Here is a 17,136-nt window from a genome sequence, read left to right on the forward strand (position 1 = left end):
CCTGGAGAAGGGAAGGATGGAGGACAGACTGGAAGTTAGTAATTTCATATAGTTCATAAGATATGAGAGTATGGATCTGTCAATGGATTCAACAGAAACCTGCAATGCTTTCTGGTAAATTTAACCATGACAGGAAAGAATGAATGTCTGAAATGCTTTAACAACGGCATGCATTGCCCTTGTGTAGTTTTTTATCCCTTTCAAGTGAATAATCGAGGTTCAAGCCATTTAACCCTTCCATTCATAAATTTTAGAAGAACTCCCTCTGTGATATGTTTTATGATGGCATTGCCTTGATATCAACAGAGGATTACGTCAGACATCCTGCACAGTTGATACTGATGAGCATTTTCAAGTAAAAGAGTAACAAAATCCGGCAAACTCTGAGAAATGCTATACCACACAATCACGTTGGTACGTGTGTGGCAGCAGTCAAAGGCAACTGCGACACACTATATTTCATTAGGATCTGTACTGACTGTTTATTGCATTTATGAGACAATACACGGAGGATAGAAAAATCTCCTGTTAGCCCCAGAGTCTGCCCCTTGTTATTTTTTATTGATCCGCATACTTAGCTGATTAAATTTGTCAACATATTACATTTTATTCATGATGTCATTTATATATATATATATATATATGCAACATCATGATATACAGTATATGTAGTTTTCCAATATGCCTGTTAATCCCAACAGTGTTATTGTAGTTTTATAAACATTTATTGGTAATTTGTTAATATAACATAGGTATTTTTGTACAGTGGATAATTACAATTACAGTGCCCACACAAATTTTTCTAACAACCAGAATTCAGACAACAATAATTTTCGTCATTTCTGTAGATCAATTCCTGTTATTGTTTAGACATGTTTTACTTCTTTACAACAATATTTTCACTTTTGCATTTCCTCAAAAAACTATTTGGAAATAGATGGAGTGACCTGGCCACTGAGGCCACAAGGTCAATATGTCTGTGGTAACTAAAGACGCAATGATTCTTTCTGTGTGTTTTAAAAAAGAATGGGTACCTGAACCTTCGTCCTTTCTCCCCTCCATCTCTGTGCCCTGTGCTATGTGAAATACGATGTAAACTTACAAACCTTGTATAAAAGTTGAAAAACAAACAAACAAACAAACAAAATATGGATTAGTAAAGCTGTTTAAAATGTATGGACTGACATTGTCTGGTGTATTAGTGTCCAAACTTGGCAGGAAACAAAAAAAAATGGAAGCAGGATGTTAGCTGTTCAATAACTAACACTACAGTACAGTTAAGTACATCTAGTGTGTGTATTTACTGTCTCTTTCACACACAGACACACACACACATAACTTACCTTCCCTTTCTCTCTCATACCCTCTAGTGGGGCAGTAAATGATAGCATACTTGCCATCAGGTGTTTAGCACAGCATGGCACATTTTCAAGAGCAATGAACCCATTTTTAGATCAAACCGTCCTTAATTACTGGTTATGAAATTGAATTATGCAATATTTTAGTAATTAACGCCTTCATGCGCTGTTTGTATTCCTACTGTGTCACTTGGTATCCACACCAGAGAAACAGAGAGAAAGAGAAGGGAGTTTTAAGCAATCTGTGATTAAGGCAGTCTCATAAATATTGCAGAGAGGTTTTTGGCCCCTGTTTTGGAGATAGACTGCCACCACAGTCTTGAGTTCCTAGCTCTTACTAACGGCTGCTTCCTATCCCCACAGATTACAGAGAAGACGGGTGGATGTGAATACCAATGGCGAAAAAAGAAAATCTGAGTAAGATGCCACAATGTTTGATCCATGGAGGAAAAATATCCCATCAAAAACAACATCGAGCAGTAATCCTCTTTGGAAGAAAAGGTCATATTTGGTTTGTGTATCAGTCCTCCACACAATGAATAATCTTTTACAGGGATCCTAAATATAAAATAAAATAAAAAAGCACAGCTCAGAGCGATTTAATTAAGAAACCAAAGTAAAGTAGAAGCCTATATCTAATTTGTCCACTGAAATTAGTGCTAGGGGATTTTTAAGCGGCGTGCAGAGACGAGGATAGACAAAGGTCCCACTTACAGTAGCTTAACTCTGTCTCACTTAATTGAGTTCATTCCAAGATACAGAAAAAGTCAAAGCGGATACATACATATTAGTTGGACATAGGAGATGTGGCTCCCGCACTGTCTTCAGTCGAGTTCTGCTGATCGTTTCGTTTCCTTGCAGCTTGCACGTTATGAGTTCAGGCAGTTTTTAAATCTGCCAACATGGCAATCCTTATGTACTGTACCCTTTACAGTACTTCCAATTGCTGTACTCAGGGCTTCAAGTAATAACTAGACCTTTATCAGAGCTTCACACCCCTCTCTATACAGTTCAATAACAGTCCCTCAGACCCACTCCTGCATAGAGCGCTTGCAGTAAAGTATGTGGCGCTGTGTGCTCTTCCTCCTGAACTGGAAAACAGTGTAGAGGAGGACCATCATGCACAGGGCCAGGACACAGGGGATAGCGATGGCAACTGCTTTCTCCGTACCCCCCGTGCTGTCCAGTTTGATGACAACGTCCGCTTCGCCATTGTCGTAGTGCCGTTCCTCCGCCACTGGGGGGTTCCAATCCCAGTCCGGATCAGCAGGTAGACCGTCACAGCCCATGAAGTCTCTCAGGATGGACCGTGGGTAGCCGGGCTCCACACGAAGCAGTTGGTTGTTGAACTTCCAGTACTCCTTTCCCTTGTAAAAGTAGGTAAAGCCTGGAGGGAGGTGGGACACAACAAATCCACTTTTAACTTTGCAAAGATGGAGTACTGTACCACAGAGCATGCACCACTTCATCCTGCGATACAGTTTTCTTTCCTTTGGATTGACTGGTCGATCACACAAGCTATGGTGTAGCGTATTGCAACAGAATTTCCTTTCCTTTTGCACCAGCTATGAAGAGCTCGGCTGCTTTGAACTGTTTTAACTTCAGATTTTAAAGCATCTCTGTTGATGGTTTCTACATTTACTCTGGAAAACCACAAGTTACGGCAACTTCCTGCTTTCCTTCTGTCATGCTGTTGCATTCAGATCTAAAAAGGTAGCAACACATACCCAACAAAAACATCTGAAAAGAAACTAGGTCTCTCTACAGTGTTTGAAGGTGTTGCTCTTTATCTTTTATAAATGTCACTTTGTCTTTCAAACAGTGTGCTTAGCTCCAATTTCACTGACTAGTTACATAAACCTGTCATACCGTTGGCTTTATCCACAAAAGCTCCCTGTGGAGAGTCAGGGATGCCCTTCCAGATCGTGATGGGTTTGGGATAACCTGGATCCATGGTCCTCATGTCCTCGTTGTACCTCCAGTATCTAGAGCAGCACAGACACAGACACTGCAGTCAATACAGAGGCATGTACCCCTATGAGACATCAGACCCTGCAGGGACAGTCTGTTGATCTGGGTTAATCCTAAGTAGGAGGAAATTGCACATTCTTGCAAAGTACAAACAAATCCACAAACACTAATCAGCACAGAATGATGAGAGTTTAATTAATCCAACACCTGGATGCGGTTTTCAAATCTGTCCAGGCCACAAACACAAGATCTATTTCTCCATCTTCTAGAGTAAACAAAGGTTACTAACTTCCCCTATTCTGTTCTGTCAAGCATCACCAGCATCCAAATCATCCAGAGAGACTGCCCTCAGTGTCCCTTCAACAGGACCTCAGACTAGAGCTGAGGGACAAGATCAAATAGAGTGAAGATAAGTAAATGCGAAAAGGTGCTGCACTGTTGAATCCAGGCTTTTCAAGGCTTAGTATCAGGTGTAAACAGACCCATCGCTAACTGACAAAACAGCACAGGTTTCTCCTCAAATGCAAACAGAGTCAATTTATAACCTGAGCAGGAGGTGACTTAAATAGGCTACCACACAAAATCAAAAAGAAGAATCAAATATTGTTGCTCACCGTGACAAAGTTCGATATAGTAACCAGTTGGCTGTTACTCTGCTGGAAGAAGACTATTTGCTTTGACTATAAAACAGCTTTTACGACCAGGACGAATACAGTATTTTGAAGCAGCACTGGACTTGTGCACCCACAATCTGACCATTTAATGCACAGCATTGATTGATTTATATGAATTAATTCATATGACCAGAGAAAGTGGTCCATCAATCATCCGTACTGTGTTTATCTGTCGAGCAAATTTGTTTTCAGGGGTTGTTGTGATTGATCTGTTTCTCATATACTGGCACTCACACACATAAATCTTGCCACACAGTGTCATTTCTTTGAATTAGAGCAAGCGCCAACATATCACACACACACACACACACACACACAGAAAGATAAAATCATGTTTGTGATGATGGACAGAATGTCCTGTTTGTCATGATGTGAAGCAGCAGGTTGAGGGATGACAGTACCATGACAAAGCATTTTGTCAGCTTTTACCACAAGGTCCCCTGACCTCTTAGGATGTGATTTATCATGACAGCTGAACAAACATGTGAGTCACTCTGGCATGCTTTTAAACTTTAAGACCCTTGCAACGCATGCGGGTCTTGATTTGGTTGTTTTGGAAAGGCTCGCTCCCCGATTTCCGTTCTCTTCCAGCTATAAGTAATCAGTCAATGTATGGAAGTAGATGAATATATATAAATATAAATACTGTGCAGAAAAAGTAACGCAATCAACATCACAAATGTTGCACTGGCATTGGGTCATAATGACTTGAAAGCCAATAAGCAGCATTTGTCAGCTGTTAAATAGGCAATCATCTTCAAAGCAACATGTGACAGCTTACAAAGCTTCAATGATGCCAGCTAATCTATGCCAAAACTGAAGATGTATTGATCAACGAACTTGCAAAATAATTAAATATCTCAAAGAAAACAGTCCCAAAAATCATTAAATGTTCCAACCAGAGACAAACTGCACTGACAAAGAGGAACAGAGGAGAAGGAGGCAACAAAATACTTTAGATTTTCTTCTTTTGTCTGTAGGATTCACTCCTCAATGTGCTGTATTATCCCTTGGTAACATGGGCTGATAATAAACTTTAATAGAGATTTTAACCATCAATGGTCCTCATAGTACTTGACATTCCAGCTCTGCTAAGTGTTCAACTTCACAGCACTAATAACCGTTCCACACAGACCTGTCTCCTTTGAAGAAGTAGGTTTTGGCGACATCCTCCCACCAGACAGCTGTCTCGATACTCTGAGTGGGCATGCCGCTCCCGAACAGCGAGATGTCCTGAGGGTACGAAGGTTGGAGAGTTGTGTCCTTGAAGACCCAGAAACGGTTTCCTAAAATACACACAAAAAAAGTTAGGAGGCTCTGGGACAAAGACATTAACATAAAGATGATCTCCAAAAAAAAATTACGCTAGACAACACACAGCTCATTCATGCCTTCTGTGTGTTTTTTTTTCTCTTCCACTGAGTCTATTTATTTCTATTCATCACGAGATTTCAAAGGTCAGATGTATCTCCTTGTTTACAAAATATCTCCACAGCAGAAAATCTATGCAGTGTTATCTATAATACAATAAACAGCAAGATGATGCTCTGAAGGCAACTCCGCCGAGACTTGTTGTTTTCAGTTTTATTGAAGCTATTGTTGCATTTAATTCAGTTTGATCATAAGTGCCTCAGGCAGAGTGGGGAGAGCTTGCAGTAAGTAGCTAGACACTCACACACACACACACACACACACACATGCAGTTAAGTCCCCCTGCGAGAATAAATAAAGCATGAGGCACTCTGATCCCACTGGGTGACAGATGTCATGTTAATCTGCCTGATGGACGGATGGATGTACTGGACCTGCACCCGTTTTGTTACCGTAGAGAACGCAAAACAGCCTCAAAGTCACCCAGTCAGTTGGCATATGATAAAAGATTACTGTTTGTTTAGAGAGCTCACACATACACACTGACATCGAACAGTGCTATGCAATAATAATTTATTATTTCTGATAGAAGATTTTTGCATGTTTGAAGAGCTTACACTGTGTGCACTTGTACTAATGTCATAAAACATTCTGTTTGTTAGTTCTCAGTTACTACATTATTGTGATTTAGTGGAAAAATATCATTAATATGTATTCAAGGGTTAGACATTAATTTGTATGATCTGTATGAGACTTTCTCTTAATTTATGGATTAACTTGATTATTGATCTAATAAAAACAAAAAGTAAAGCAGCTCTGAAGATTTTTCTGGGGAACAAATAAAAGTTTTGTTTACATTCAATGTTTTTACTTAAATGCATAGCGTGTATGACAAATATGTTGAATGCATTTCTTCAAAAAGCACCTGCTGCAAAGCTCATTTACATTCATCTTTTCCAGCGAGCCCTCTTCTTAATACATTACAATTTTTGCCAAGTTACCAGCAGCACTTGTCACATAGTGAAATGGTGTGAAAGTGGTAGCAAATATGCATCATGTCATCCATGTGCAAACTAGTGCACTTACATAATACAAATATTGCTCTTTAGCACTGCTAGTGGTCAAAAACTTAACAGGGTGCCTTTAATAAATTCAAAAACTGAAAATGGGCAACTTATTACCTTTGAAAAAGACAAATTTCCCTTCGCTATTTTCATACACGGCATCAATTTTGGGAGGCAAGCCTTTCCAGAAGTAGTTGATCTGCATGGGGTAGCCAGGGACTACTGAGTTGTCCCGTACCCTCCAAAACCACTGGTCCTGTAGAAATGAATAAGGTAGACTCATCATCATCATCTTGATCATCGTCATCATCATACCAGCACCTGTGTTTATACAGGCTGATGTACTACTCTACTCTACCTTGAACACAAAAAGCTCCTGCCGGAGGATGGCCAGCGTGTTGAAGCCTCCATCACAGATGTTGGGTTTGGAGTTGGGGTTGGAGGGTTTGGCCTGTGGAGGGCGATGCGGTCTGGCGTGGCGGTCGTGCTTACGGGGTTCTGACGGAGGGTGGAAGCGAGGAGGTGGGACTGTGGGTGGGGGCCTGGTTGGCTGTGGTGCTCTATCCGGTGGACCTAAAAAAACAAGAAGTATTTCAACCTCCTTCCATACAAGTTTGTACTATTTTCGATATATTAAATAAGTTTGCAGTTTTTCATCAATGCACCTTCAAATTTAGCACAGATGATTTGGCACTCTGTGAGTTGACTCATGTTGCTTTGAAAACGCCTCTTGGCTTTGACAGCTGACAAATGCTGTTTACTGGCATTCAACCCAACATATTTTTGCAGCAGCATTTGCAATTGTGACTCAATCAAATCTTGGAACAATATATTGCTCTGAATGGCTCCATCTATCTACTTCTGACTACTATAATTAGCAGAAAAACAAGTTGTTTGTCTTAGTTCAACATCTACATCATCTCTGAACCACATGCTATAAAGTTTAGGGTTACCATAGATTTTCTGGATGCCCTGTAGGTCGTCGTGAGGTAGTTTGAAGTTCTCTGTGTCCATGTACTGGTAGAAAGGAGCCATGATAGCAGTGGGGTCATTAGAGTGTTCCAAACCGAGGGCGTGGCCCAGCTCATGCACCGCAACCAAGAACAGGTCGTTACCTGGAGAGGAAGGGGGCATTGTGAGTGCACAAACATAAAGTATGTATAGTATTGTACATGCGGAAGTAGAATGAATCTGACTATAGGTGGGGTGTGATCAAACGGAAAAAGAAAACATACAGCCGTGCGCAAACACACTCAGGTGACAGACAGTGACGCACAGAAATATAAAAATAATACAGAGAGAAAAAGGATTAATATGGACATCAGACATTTTAATAGTTATTATGGCCACCTGTATATTCTATGAGTCATCGTGCCACATACTACAGTGTCACTGAAGCTGAGCTAATGGCTGTAATGTGTTACAGGAAGCACTGAAGGAGAGATGGGGCGATGAGACAAGTGGGAGCATAAGTAGGCGCATTAAAATTCAACCGTCTCTCAGGTCTTGTAGTAACTACTTGATTGAGAAAATAAATCAACAACAATTTTGATGTATAATTTAAGCTATTTATCAAGCAGAGTATGTTCCAGAGAGAGTTCCAGGCTCTTTTTGCTTTATTTCTCAGTTTTATGACATTGTAAATGGACCTTTCGGTTTCTTTTTTCCAGTTGAGCCATTTAAAGACATTACTTTGCGCTCTCAGGACTCGCGGTGTCATTATTTTTTTGACATTTTATAGACAAACCGTTAAACACGTAATTGGCAAATAAACGGTTGATTAATCAACAATGAAAATAATCATTACTCGCAGCCCTCTGGTCCAGACATTAACTTTCATTGAGCTAATGGTGCAGCGTAGTGCAAGTAAAGATTACTGGAGGTAAATTGCGAAGCACGAGCACTTTTCCCATTTAGCTCTGCAAGAGGAGATACGCCACATGTGAGCCAGAGAGAGCAGAGGGACACACACTCATGTTTCTGCCCAGGGCACTAGAACATTGAAAACACACATTCATACAGTGTAATGTACCTGAGCACATACAAATGTCGGTATAGCACAAAGAAACACTGTTTATCTGGTTTGTATCACATTCAAACTGGAAATGCCATGGTCAATGTCTATGGTCAGCAGCTCAGCTCAGCGTCAGCCTGATTTACAAAGAAGTTCCCCATTTACGTAAAGCTTGTGACTGAAGCTGTCCTCGGGAGATTGTCGCCCTTTATAACATGATATCCACTCCTGCCAGCGACGCTGCACAAAACAACCACTGACCCTCAGCCAGCAGCTAAAAGGTTACACCTCCCCCTCCCCCATTATCTAACACAACCAGCCTCTTCCACCTAACCAAAAATGTCCCACAAGGACTCCCAGGAGACAGGTCGGAGCTACCATTAGCACACATGTCAACATGCAACATTTACAATTGCCCTGCTGTGAAAGCCCATTAAAGGTTGCACAGCTTTCGAGACACATACGGTCAGACAGAAGATTTTCAGAATCCGCCTCAGCACTCCACGTAGATAACCATGGGACACTGCGCAAGGGAGAACATGAATTTGACTTGGGAGTCTGAGACAATTACCATTGGAGTATGAGAACAAAAGACAGAGAGAGGGAGGGGAGCTGATGGGTGGCAAGCACTTTCCCAGAACAAACACAATGGGAGCTGTTACCCTCCTTTCCCACTAATGGGAGGATAAAATGTAAGCGTATGGCACATGGGTATTAGCAAAGTAGCCTGGTGGTGCTCTGACAAGCCTGGCGCCCTGTTGGTAGGCTAATTAAAGTGTGTGGATGCACAGAAAGGAATCTTATCTCCCTCTCTGGACTGCTGTGCCCTGCTGAATCCAGATTGGCAGGGTGGCCCACATAACCTGTAATGTGGGCCACTCTTATATAACCCCTAATAAAGTAACCAACCTTATTATAAACATTATGGATAGCATAATATGGAATGACATGAAACCCACATAAGTCATGATAACCCAAACAAATTCAACAACATAACATGAGTTAACATCATCTACACACCATAAGACAGGAAGAAGCAATATCTCATGGCGTCCAAACTAATATGCCAAACCCAACCAAATTTACAGTGTAACTTAACCTAAACTTAATCTAATATTTATAATAACATAACATGGCATGTAAAATGATATAAGACAACATAACATGACTTACACATAACTCATAATAACCTAACCTAACCTTATGTACTGCGGTTTAACCCACTATAACCTACATAAAAGGTGGACTGGTAGCTGGAGAGGTGGCCGTTCACCTCCTGAGCACTGCCGAGGTGCCCTTGAGCAAGGTGCTGAACCCCTAACTGCTCTGCTAAGGGCGCCGCTACGTGGATCCCTATCACTCCACCGTCTCTCTATACTTGCATGTCTATAAGCCCTCTGTGTGCATGAGTGTGGTTGTATTTCAGGCCTATATGTGTAAAACCTTCTATCCTATTCCAATATATCCATAAAAACACAACATTATATAACATGAAATAACACATTAAAGCACAGCACAACACAACAAAACATGATATAACACAACATGACATAACCTAACTAACCTGATCTTATATTCCTATAATAATGCAACCCCAGACATACAAACAAGACAAGACAACATTTCATACAGCAACGCACATATACACACATGTACAACATAACACATAATAAGCTAACATGACCTAATGTACTCTATAATAAAGCAACACAAGACAACATAACATAACATGACACAATAAGAAAATACTAAAATATAATATATTCATAAAAACGTAAACATTATACATATATATATATAACACAGCACAACACAACACAACAGAGCGTGATATAATACAACATAACTCATGAGCTTCTCTGTGATGATCTATTAAGTGTGAATGAATCACTGAATCACATAAAGTTATAATGACTTGATCATTTGTTAGGTGTGAGCAACATGAATTTATGCATTAAATCGTCATACACTAGTTGCACATATGATTTGTACCCCTATTGTAAAGTGTTACCTTTTCTGTTCTACATACCGCTGAGCTGCAGTATTTATTTAAAACAGAAAAGCCATAATCATGTGCCAGCAACCAATGTCTTAAAATAGCCATGCTCTCTATCCTGTCATCTGAAGAGCTTATTATGCAGAAAAAAAACATCAAAATCCTGACAGATGGGGTTATGCGTCTTACCAGAGCGCAGCCCGATCAGAGACATCTCTGCATTCTTTGTTTTTGGTTAAGCATCCTTCATACTCTGCCCTGTGATACCATCTCTGTCACATTGCCCTCCTGCCTAGCCATCTGTACTTCCAGTATTTGCCTTCCATCATTTCTTATCTGTCTCTCCCGATGACTGCTCTCTTTTCTGTTTCTGTTTCCGCTTGCTTTCCACACTCACTTCACGCACCTTATTTGTTTATCCTTCTGCATTTAACAACCTTTCTCTCTATTTTATTCTCTTTTTTCAGTATTTTTTAATCTCTTGAATAATTTCCTCTCCTTTCTGGTGGCTCATTGTGACCTTGTCTTACTCCTTACCACCACTAACTTCTCTCTCTTTCTCTCTCTGTCTCTAGATTTCGGGTTACACCCACTCTGTCTGTCACTTACCATCATGGTTGGGGTTCCCCAGAGTCCAGGGTTCGTCTGAGTCAAAGTGTGTGTCCCCTCCTATGCCTGGGCCCGGGAAATAGGCGTGGGCGAGGAATCCCCCCTCCCCGTCGAAAGGTGAGCTGTCGCCGTGAAAACCTGAAGCGAAGATGATGGTAATGTCCACGTCACGCCTGCCAGTCTCCAGGGCGCTGTATGGAACAGCCTCAAAGCGGAGGGGAGTCACACCCTGCCACACGTCAAACGCCCGTCTGATGGCATCATGAGTCTCCCGGGCGCCCACTTTTGGCGTGACGTTTTTTATGCTGTGGAAAGGAGGCAGATGCTATGAGGCTTAGGAGGTTGTTGTTTCACGGAGGTGAGACATATGGTGCAGCAATCACGCATGCACATAATTTGAAACCATAAGTGGAAACAAAATACATACCCCATCAACCTTGTGCCTCGTTATCCCATTAATTTCGAGTGAACATTTTAACTTTTTAAAATGAGGAGACACTAAAAAGAAAAGTTGCACTTGACACAACTATTTCAAGCCTGGCAGCTTTTACTGAACTTTTAACACAGCAGTCGTTATCAGTCCCTGGCAGGCAGAGAGGAATGGGAAATCTTCTCCCTCTCTCTCTCTCCACTCATTTTCATGAATAAAGTGCAGTCAGCAGCAGTACTGGCTCAGCACTGATTGACATTCCATTAAGAGAGGTGGCTCATCAATTCAAATTTGTGGAGGAAGGAAGGATTTGAATAAATTGACAGTGTTATCGTCTATTACTGCTGTAACCTGTCAATTTGCAGTTGTGCCAGAGACCTGTTTATCAGTTCTCCTCAGAAACCATTAAAAGCTGGAGCTTAATCAGGCGAGATAAGACGAGAGTTTGAATATTTCTGCTGAGATTAAGGACAATTTACACTCAAGATTTTTTTTTAACTGTTTTATGTGAGGGAGAGAAAAGCCTTCAATCTTCATGCTACTCAGCTAAAAATTTTGTTTTATGGAACGGGAAAAGCAAAGCTATTTATACACTGGAAAGTAAATGTACTCACAGCACACATGGGGAAATGTATGTGTTAATCTGGATGTGATGTTGGCTATATTTTCGTGCATGACGTATTTTGTGCGTATGTCTCTATGACAACACAAAACATGTGATCCCAGGTGGTTATAGAGTAGGAAACGAGAGCTGCGGAAATTAACAATGGCATGTCTGAACCCTATAATAAGCGCTGCTAATCTCAATGGTCACTATGACAACTGCCTCCACTATATCTCACCTGTAGGTGATGTGTGCACGCTGCCATTTCTGTCCTGTCAGCGCGTATCTCCGTTTCCGTGACCTCGAAGAAGTTTTAATTTTGTCCGGAACGCCACAGCGAGGCTTTTGCATCCAACTTAAGAGAAGAGAAGAGAAGAGAAGAGAAGAGAAGAGAAGAGAAGAGAAGAGAAGAGAAGAGAAGAGAAGAGAAGAGAAGAGGTGATTCAAGTTTGCTACAGAAAAGTTAGGAGGTAAACACCATCACGAAACAACATAAAGCACTGAAGTGAACTCAGTAGTTCTCTTCCTGACAGGTGCCAGATAATCACACCAGCAAAAGAAAATGTGCGAAAAATACCACTAAACTACTCCAAACTACAGACAAGTGCGCGATCAAAATCTCAGTGGGGCCTGAGAGGAAAACAAGAGTTTAATCTTTTCACATTCATACCACATCAGATGATCACAAGTACAGAACACACGTAATGCATAGGCAAAACATTAATTCTCACCTTAGCGTGATATCACTGCATCATCATGCAAAATGAGAAGAGGGAGAAGTGTTAAATCCTTCACCTGAGAGTTGTTTCAGGCGAGGTGATGGGGGTGGTGAAATGAACATGTCTATTTCTGTCCTGCGCTAATTCATTGAAATATTGATAGCAGTTCTGCACTTTAAATGAATGAGCGGAGCATTTGCATTAACGTGACATCAAACCATCCTGCTGAAAGGGCATGTGCATCTTGTGTTTGTACAAGCACGTCTATTGCATGTGTGTATACTCACTCCTTGGTTTTTTCATCCAGTGTCCCTGTGACATTGAGACCATAGACTTGCTGCATGGCAGCTATGGCTGAGTGCATGGTACGGGCCGACCGCAGGACAGACATTCCCGGTTCTGTGCGGGGAAGGTAGCCATACCTCTGTAGCCATCCCTGCGAGGGTTGAAGAGGAAAGATTTGGGCCTTCACACCAAGAATATTTTAAGACTTCTAAGTCAGACAAAAAAACAATACATAGGAATAGGAGTAGGAGGACACTGAAATACTACCCACGATGTTGTGTATTTGAATTTTGTAAGTTTGTTCAGATAATAAATGAGGTAATCATCGACTATAATGTCCATATGTCATCTAAGCTGGAATGCATCCAAAGTTCTCTTTATGTCTTCCCATTAGCTGCAGCTATGAACTTGAATCTCCTTCATGTTGGAACACCACGGCGAGGCTTTTGCAACCAACGTAAAGAGAAGAGAAGTTTGCTCTATAAAAAGTTATATAAAATAAAAATAAAAATAATAAATAAAATAAAATAAAATGTTTAAAAAGTCCACATTCAAGACGTGCATTCTGCAAGCTTGATCATTTCACAAATGAGTTAATCATCTAGTACGATGTATATGCGTCAACCAGGCTGCAGTAAATCCCAAGTGAAAGGCTATAAAACAGAGTTCTGTTCATGTCTTCCATTAGCTCTCGCTAAGAACTTGAATCTCCTTCATGTTGTGTTTGATTAGATTTTGTCCCACATGTAACTATTCCAATATATTCTCTTTTCACTCAATGCTGGGAGGATGCCTAGTACAAACACAGACCACAGGCATTCCTCCAGCGCAGTGGTTGGGGTACCTTGCTCAAGGACACCACAAAAGTAGCTGTTTGTGAGGACAAAGTATTGTTGTTACCCAGTTCTTCCCAGTAAGCAGCCAATCCCTTCATAAAAATCAATAAGAATATGACCGTGCGTCATTCATTCTGCATTTGACAAAATGCTGTGAGGTGACTAACCGTCGCTACAATGCTTTTTTTATTATCACGAGAAAACAACCTGCACAGAGAATGAGCTGCTGTGATTCTATTTATATTTAACGTCACGGTGTGAATGAGACGTTCAAGAAGCTTTAATGAGGTGTCATTTGCATATAAATTGTCTGTTGTCTGCAGAGATTGTCCATCCAGCAGTGATTTAGCTTTACATTTGTCTGTGTATTTATTTATTTATTTTTGCTCACAATGCTCTCTGGACATCGGTGCAGCTGTTTTTGCATTGCAGTCCCTTCCAAGTGACCTTAGTGAGTGTTTGTGTCTTGCAGTTACAGGTCAGCATACATGTGCAGGACTGTGACCCTGTATTCTGTTGCCCTACAAAGCGATAGTGCAGCTTAATGCAGAGGGGAGAGTTGAGGCCGAGCATCGTCCAAGGGGTCACTGCCAGACTCAACCTGAAGCTGAGGTGCCCACAGCTGTCAACATCAGCCATCCAAGCTGCCTCCCTATCACCAACACAGCCTGTGAGATATGCTCCAACTAGCTAATCTGAATAGCTGTCTCTCCTCCGTCCATCCCTCCCCCCCCATCTACCTCTATTGCTCTTTCTGCTGAGCTAAACGCCTTGTTTATTCCTTTTCCCCCTGCCTCTCTCTCTCTATCTCTCTCTATCTCTCTCTCTACCGTGGATGCATTTCCTGTGTGTGTTGTGTTTGTGCAAAGGTACAGATCTCAGAGAGATATCGGGCAGATTTCAGTGAGCCATAAAATTGAATAATGATGTGTGTGTGTGTGTGTGTGTTTGTGTGTGTGTGTGTGTGTGTGTGTGTGTGTGTGTGTTTGTGACTGTCAGCCTCAGCATTTAACATCTTCAGTGTGGTGTGGGGTGGGGGAGCCTGAGGTGAGGATGAAAATGACATCAATTAATAAGGTACAAAAAAGCAAATCCTATTATGCAACGTGTGCCTGTAAACGTTTAATCTCCTCCAACACTATGATGCTGCCAAAGCATGTCTGACTTCACGTTGGCCTGTCAAAAAAAAAGTATACCTAACAATGAAAACATGATGCTGTAGGGCATCTCTGTTCAAATAGACTCTCTCTCTCTCTCTATAGGAGCTATCATATCTGGGCTGCACATTTGGCATCGGTTGGATCAGCTCGGCTCACGGACCGCAGTGTAATAAAAATGAGCATCCCTCTGTTTCATTGCACTCCACAAATGAGGAATGCTCGATATTTTCCTCCGTTAAGTGCGTGAGCTGTCCTGATAGGCTTGCAATGTATCCATGTTATGCGTTATGGTAATTTTGTCCACGGATAGCGTGGGGAGTATCTTTCTCTGTGTATATAAATATGTTTTTTTTTTCACGCTGAGGCAGACGATGTGGAGGAGAGAGCACGGTCATTTATGATAAACCAGGGATGGGAAGGCCATTTATCTTACCTCAACGTTGAAATGATGATACTTCTCTCCGGACACGGCACACGAAACCCAAAGCAAAAAATGCAAGCAGAATGCTGCCGCGTAAAAGCAATCCGGTTTTCTTTTACTGGAGGATACTAAGGTCATAATGACCTGTTTTTCCCGAGTGTTTATTAGAAGAAGCCGCCCGTCTGCTGTGGCTCTTGTGTCAAATGAAAATCATCAGGCGAGCTGTCAAGGCAGGATTCCGGATGAAAACGAGGAATACAAAAAAAACGAGCCACGCGTTTCTATAAAATCCCGATGGTGGCATAAAAATGTTCCGATGTCAAGCAGAGAAAACGCGACATGATAGACCCTCTGCCCTCGCCATTCTTATTTACATCAGGGGCTACATCTATCCAGCAGCATCAATGGCCATGTACAGTACCCAGTCTGCGCAAGATAGGCTCCCTCCCGACTCGACGCCTGCGCTTTGATTTCTCACACAGCGCAGCGCTGCTTGGCAGCATCATGAGAGCTGCCCTACAGTGCGAAAGAGGGATGAAATACAACTCTTCAGAACTGCTTGTGCGTTTGACTTCTACACTGCAAAGGCCACTGTGCAATTTGAAGCGCAGATGTGCATGGTTTGATCTTAAATTCCTGATAGTAAACAAAGGCCTTGGTCCAGATTATGGATTGATGTATCTTACTAGTGATGCCATCTCATCATTTATGTGCACCCTGCAATAAGAAAAACAGAGCCTGCACCGTGTCATATATAGATAAATCATCATCATAGCTTGTATGTGCACATTAGACATCAAGACAAAAGCTGGTCATCAGCCTATTTTTTGCTCATTTATCTTAAAATATGTGTCTCACATTTCACCCCTGTGTTGATCTCTGGCCTGAAGACCAGAACATACGACCTGACAGCTTCCCAAAGACATTTATAGCACCTACAGCCCTTTATAGCACAGATATGCTGCAACAACCTGCCTGGAGCAAACAAGCCACGAGATGGCGGTGTTTCATTGAGAAAATGTGTCCGCCAGCTGTTTTTTCCTTTCAAACCCTTTGAGGGACCCACTGGAACCTGAATCCACCCCACATGAACTAATGAGCCGAGAAATTGATCTGACATCGATTTGATGTGACAGGCACAAAAGGCATATGGAGGGGAGTGAAGAAGAAGCTCTAAAGGTTAACATTCAGATGAGAGATTTGGGTGAGCGTGCCAAATATATCAGGAATTGGCAACATAAGATAACAGATAAATAGCATTTAACACCCACCTTTCCATTTTTAAACAGGTTATCTGTTTATAGCAAGGAGGCATCAGGGGAACCTGCATGGCCTGATTAACCCCCTAACATTTCTGTCAATGACAGCCAAGCATTTCTCCTATTCCAGGAGCAGTGGTTCCTGACTACTTACTACAGTTTAGCTGATTACATGCATGATCTCATTCTATCAGTCACTTGTAAAAAAAAGAGAGTCGGAATGAATATCATCTGCCAAGCTGACACATTTGTGGCTTGGCAGTTATTTCGTGACCCCAGTCCAACATGAAAATGTGCAGCCAGTTTGTGAATGGTCAATCCTTTGATGCCTTTTTCTTCAGCTTGTGAATGACTCAGAAGTTCCT

General features: G+C 41.5%; 1 protein-coding gene across 2 annotated transcripts; it reads right to left on the reverse strand.

Annotated features, from left to right (window-relative positions):
- Nucleotides 1–706: 706 nt before the first annotated feature.
- Nucleotides 707–15,971, reverse strand: mmp16b (matrix metallopeptidase 16b (membrane-inserted)). 2 transcript variants are annotated; one of them, XM_019267102.2, is made up of 11 exons: nt 15,525–15,971; nt 13,098–13,246; nt 12,823–12,837; nt 12,330–12,446; nt 11,058–11,362; nt 7,392–7,553; nt 6,797–7,011; nt 6,556–6,694; nt 5,139–5,289; nt 3,228–3,343; nt 707–2,745 (listed from the first exon to the last, which is right to left on the reverse strand). In XM_019267102.2, the coding sequence occupies exons 1-11, from the start codon at nt 15,648–15,650 to the stop codon at nt 2,384–2,386; spliced, it is 1,857 nt and encodes a 618-aa protein (XP_019122647.1). In that variant the 5' UTR covers nt 15,651–15,971; the 3' UTR covers nt 707–2,383. The 2 variants fall into 2 exon arrangements, with proteins under 2 accessions (XP_019122647.1, XP_010727532.2); XM_010729230.3 differs by lacking the exon at nt 12,823–12,837.
- Nucleotides 15,972–17,136: the final 1,165 nt, after the last annotated feature.

The sequence above is a fragment of the Larimichthys crocea genome, chromosome II, assembly GCF_000972845.2.
Source record: "Larimichthys crocea isolate SSNF chromosome II, L_crocea_2.0, whole genome shotgun sequence".
Lineage (NCBI taxonomy): Eukaryota > Metazoa > Chordata > Actinopteri > Sciaenidae > Larimichthys > Larimichthys crocea.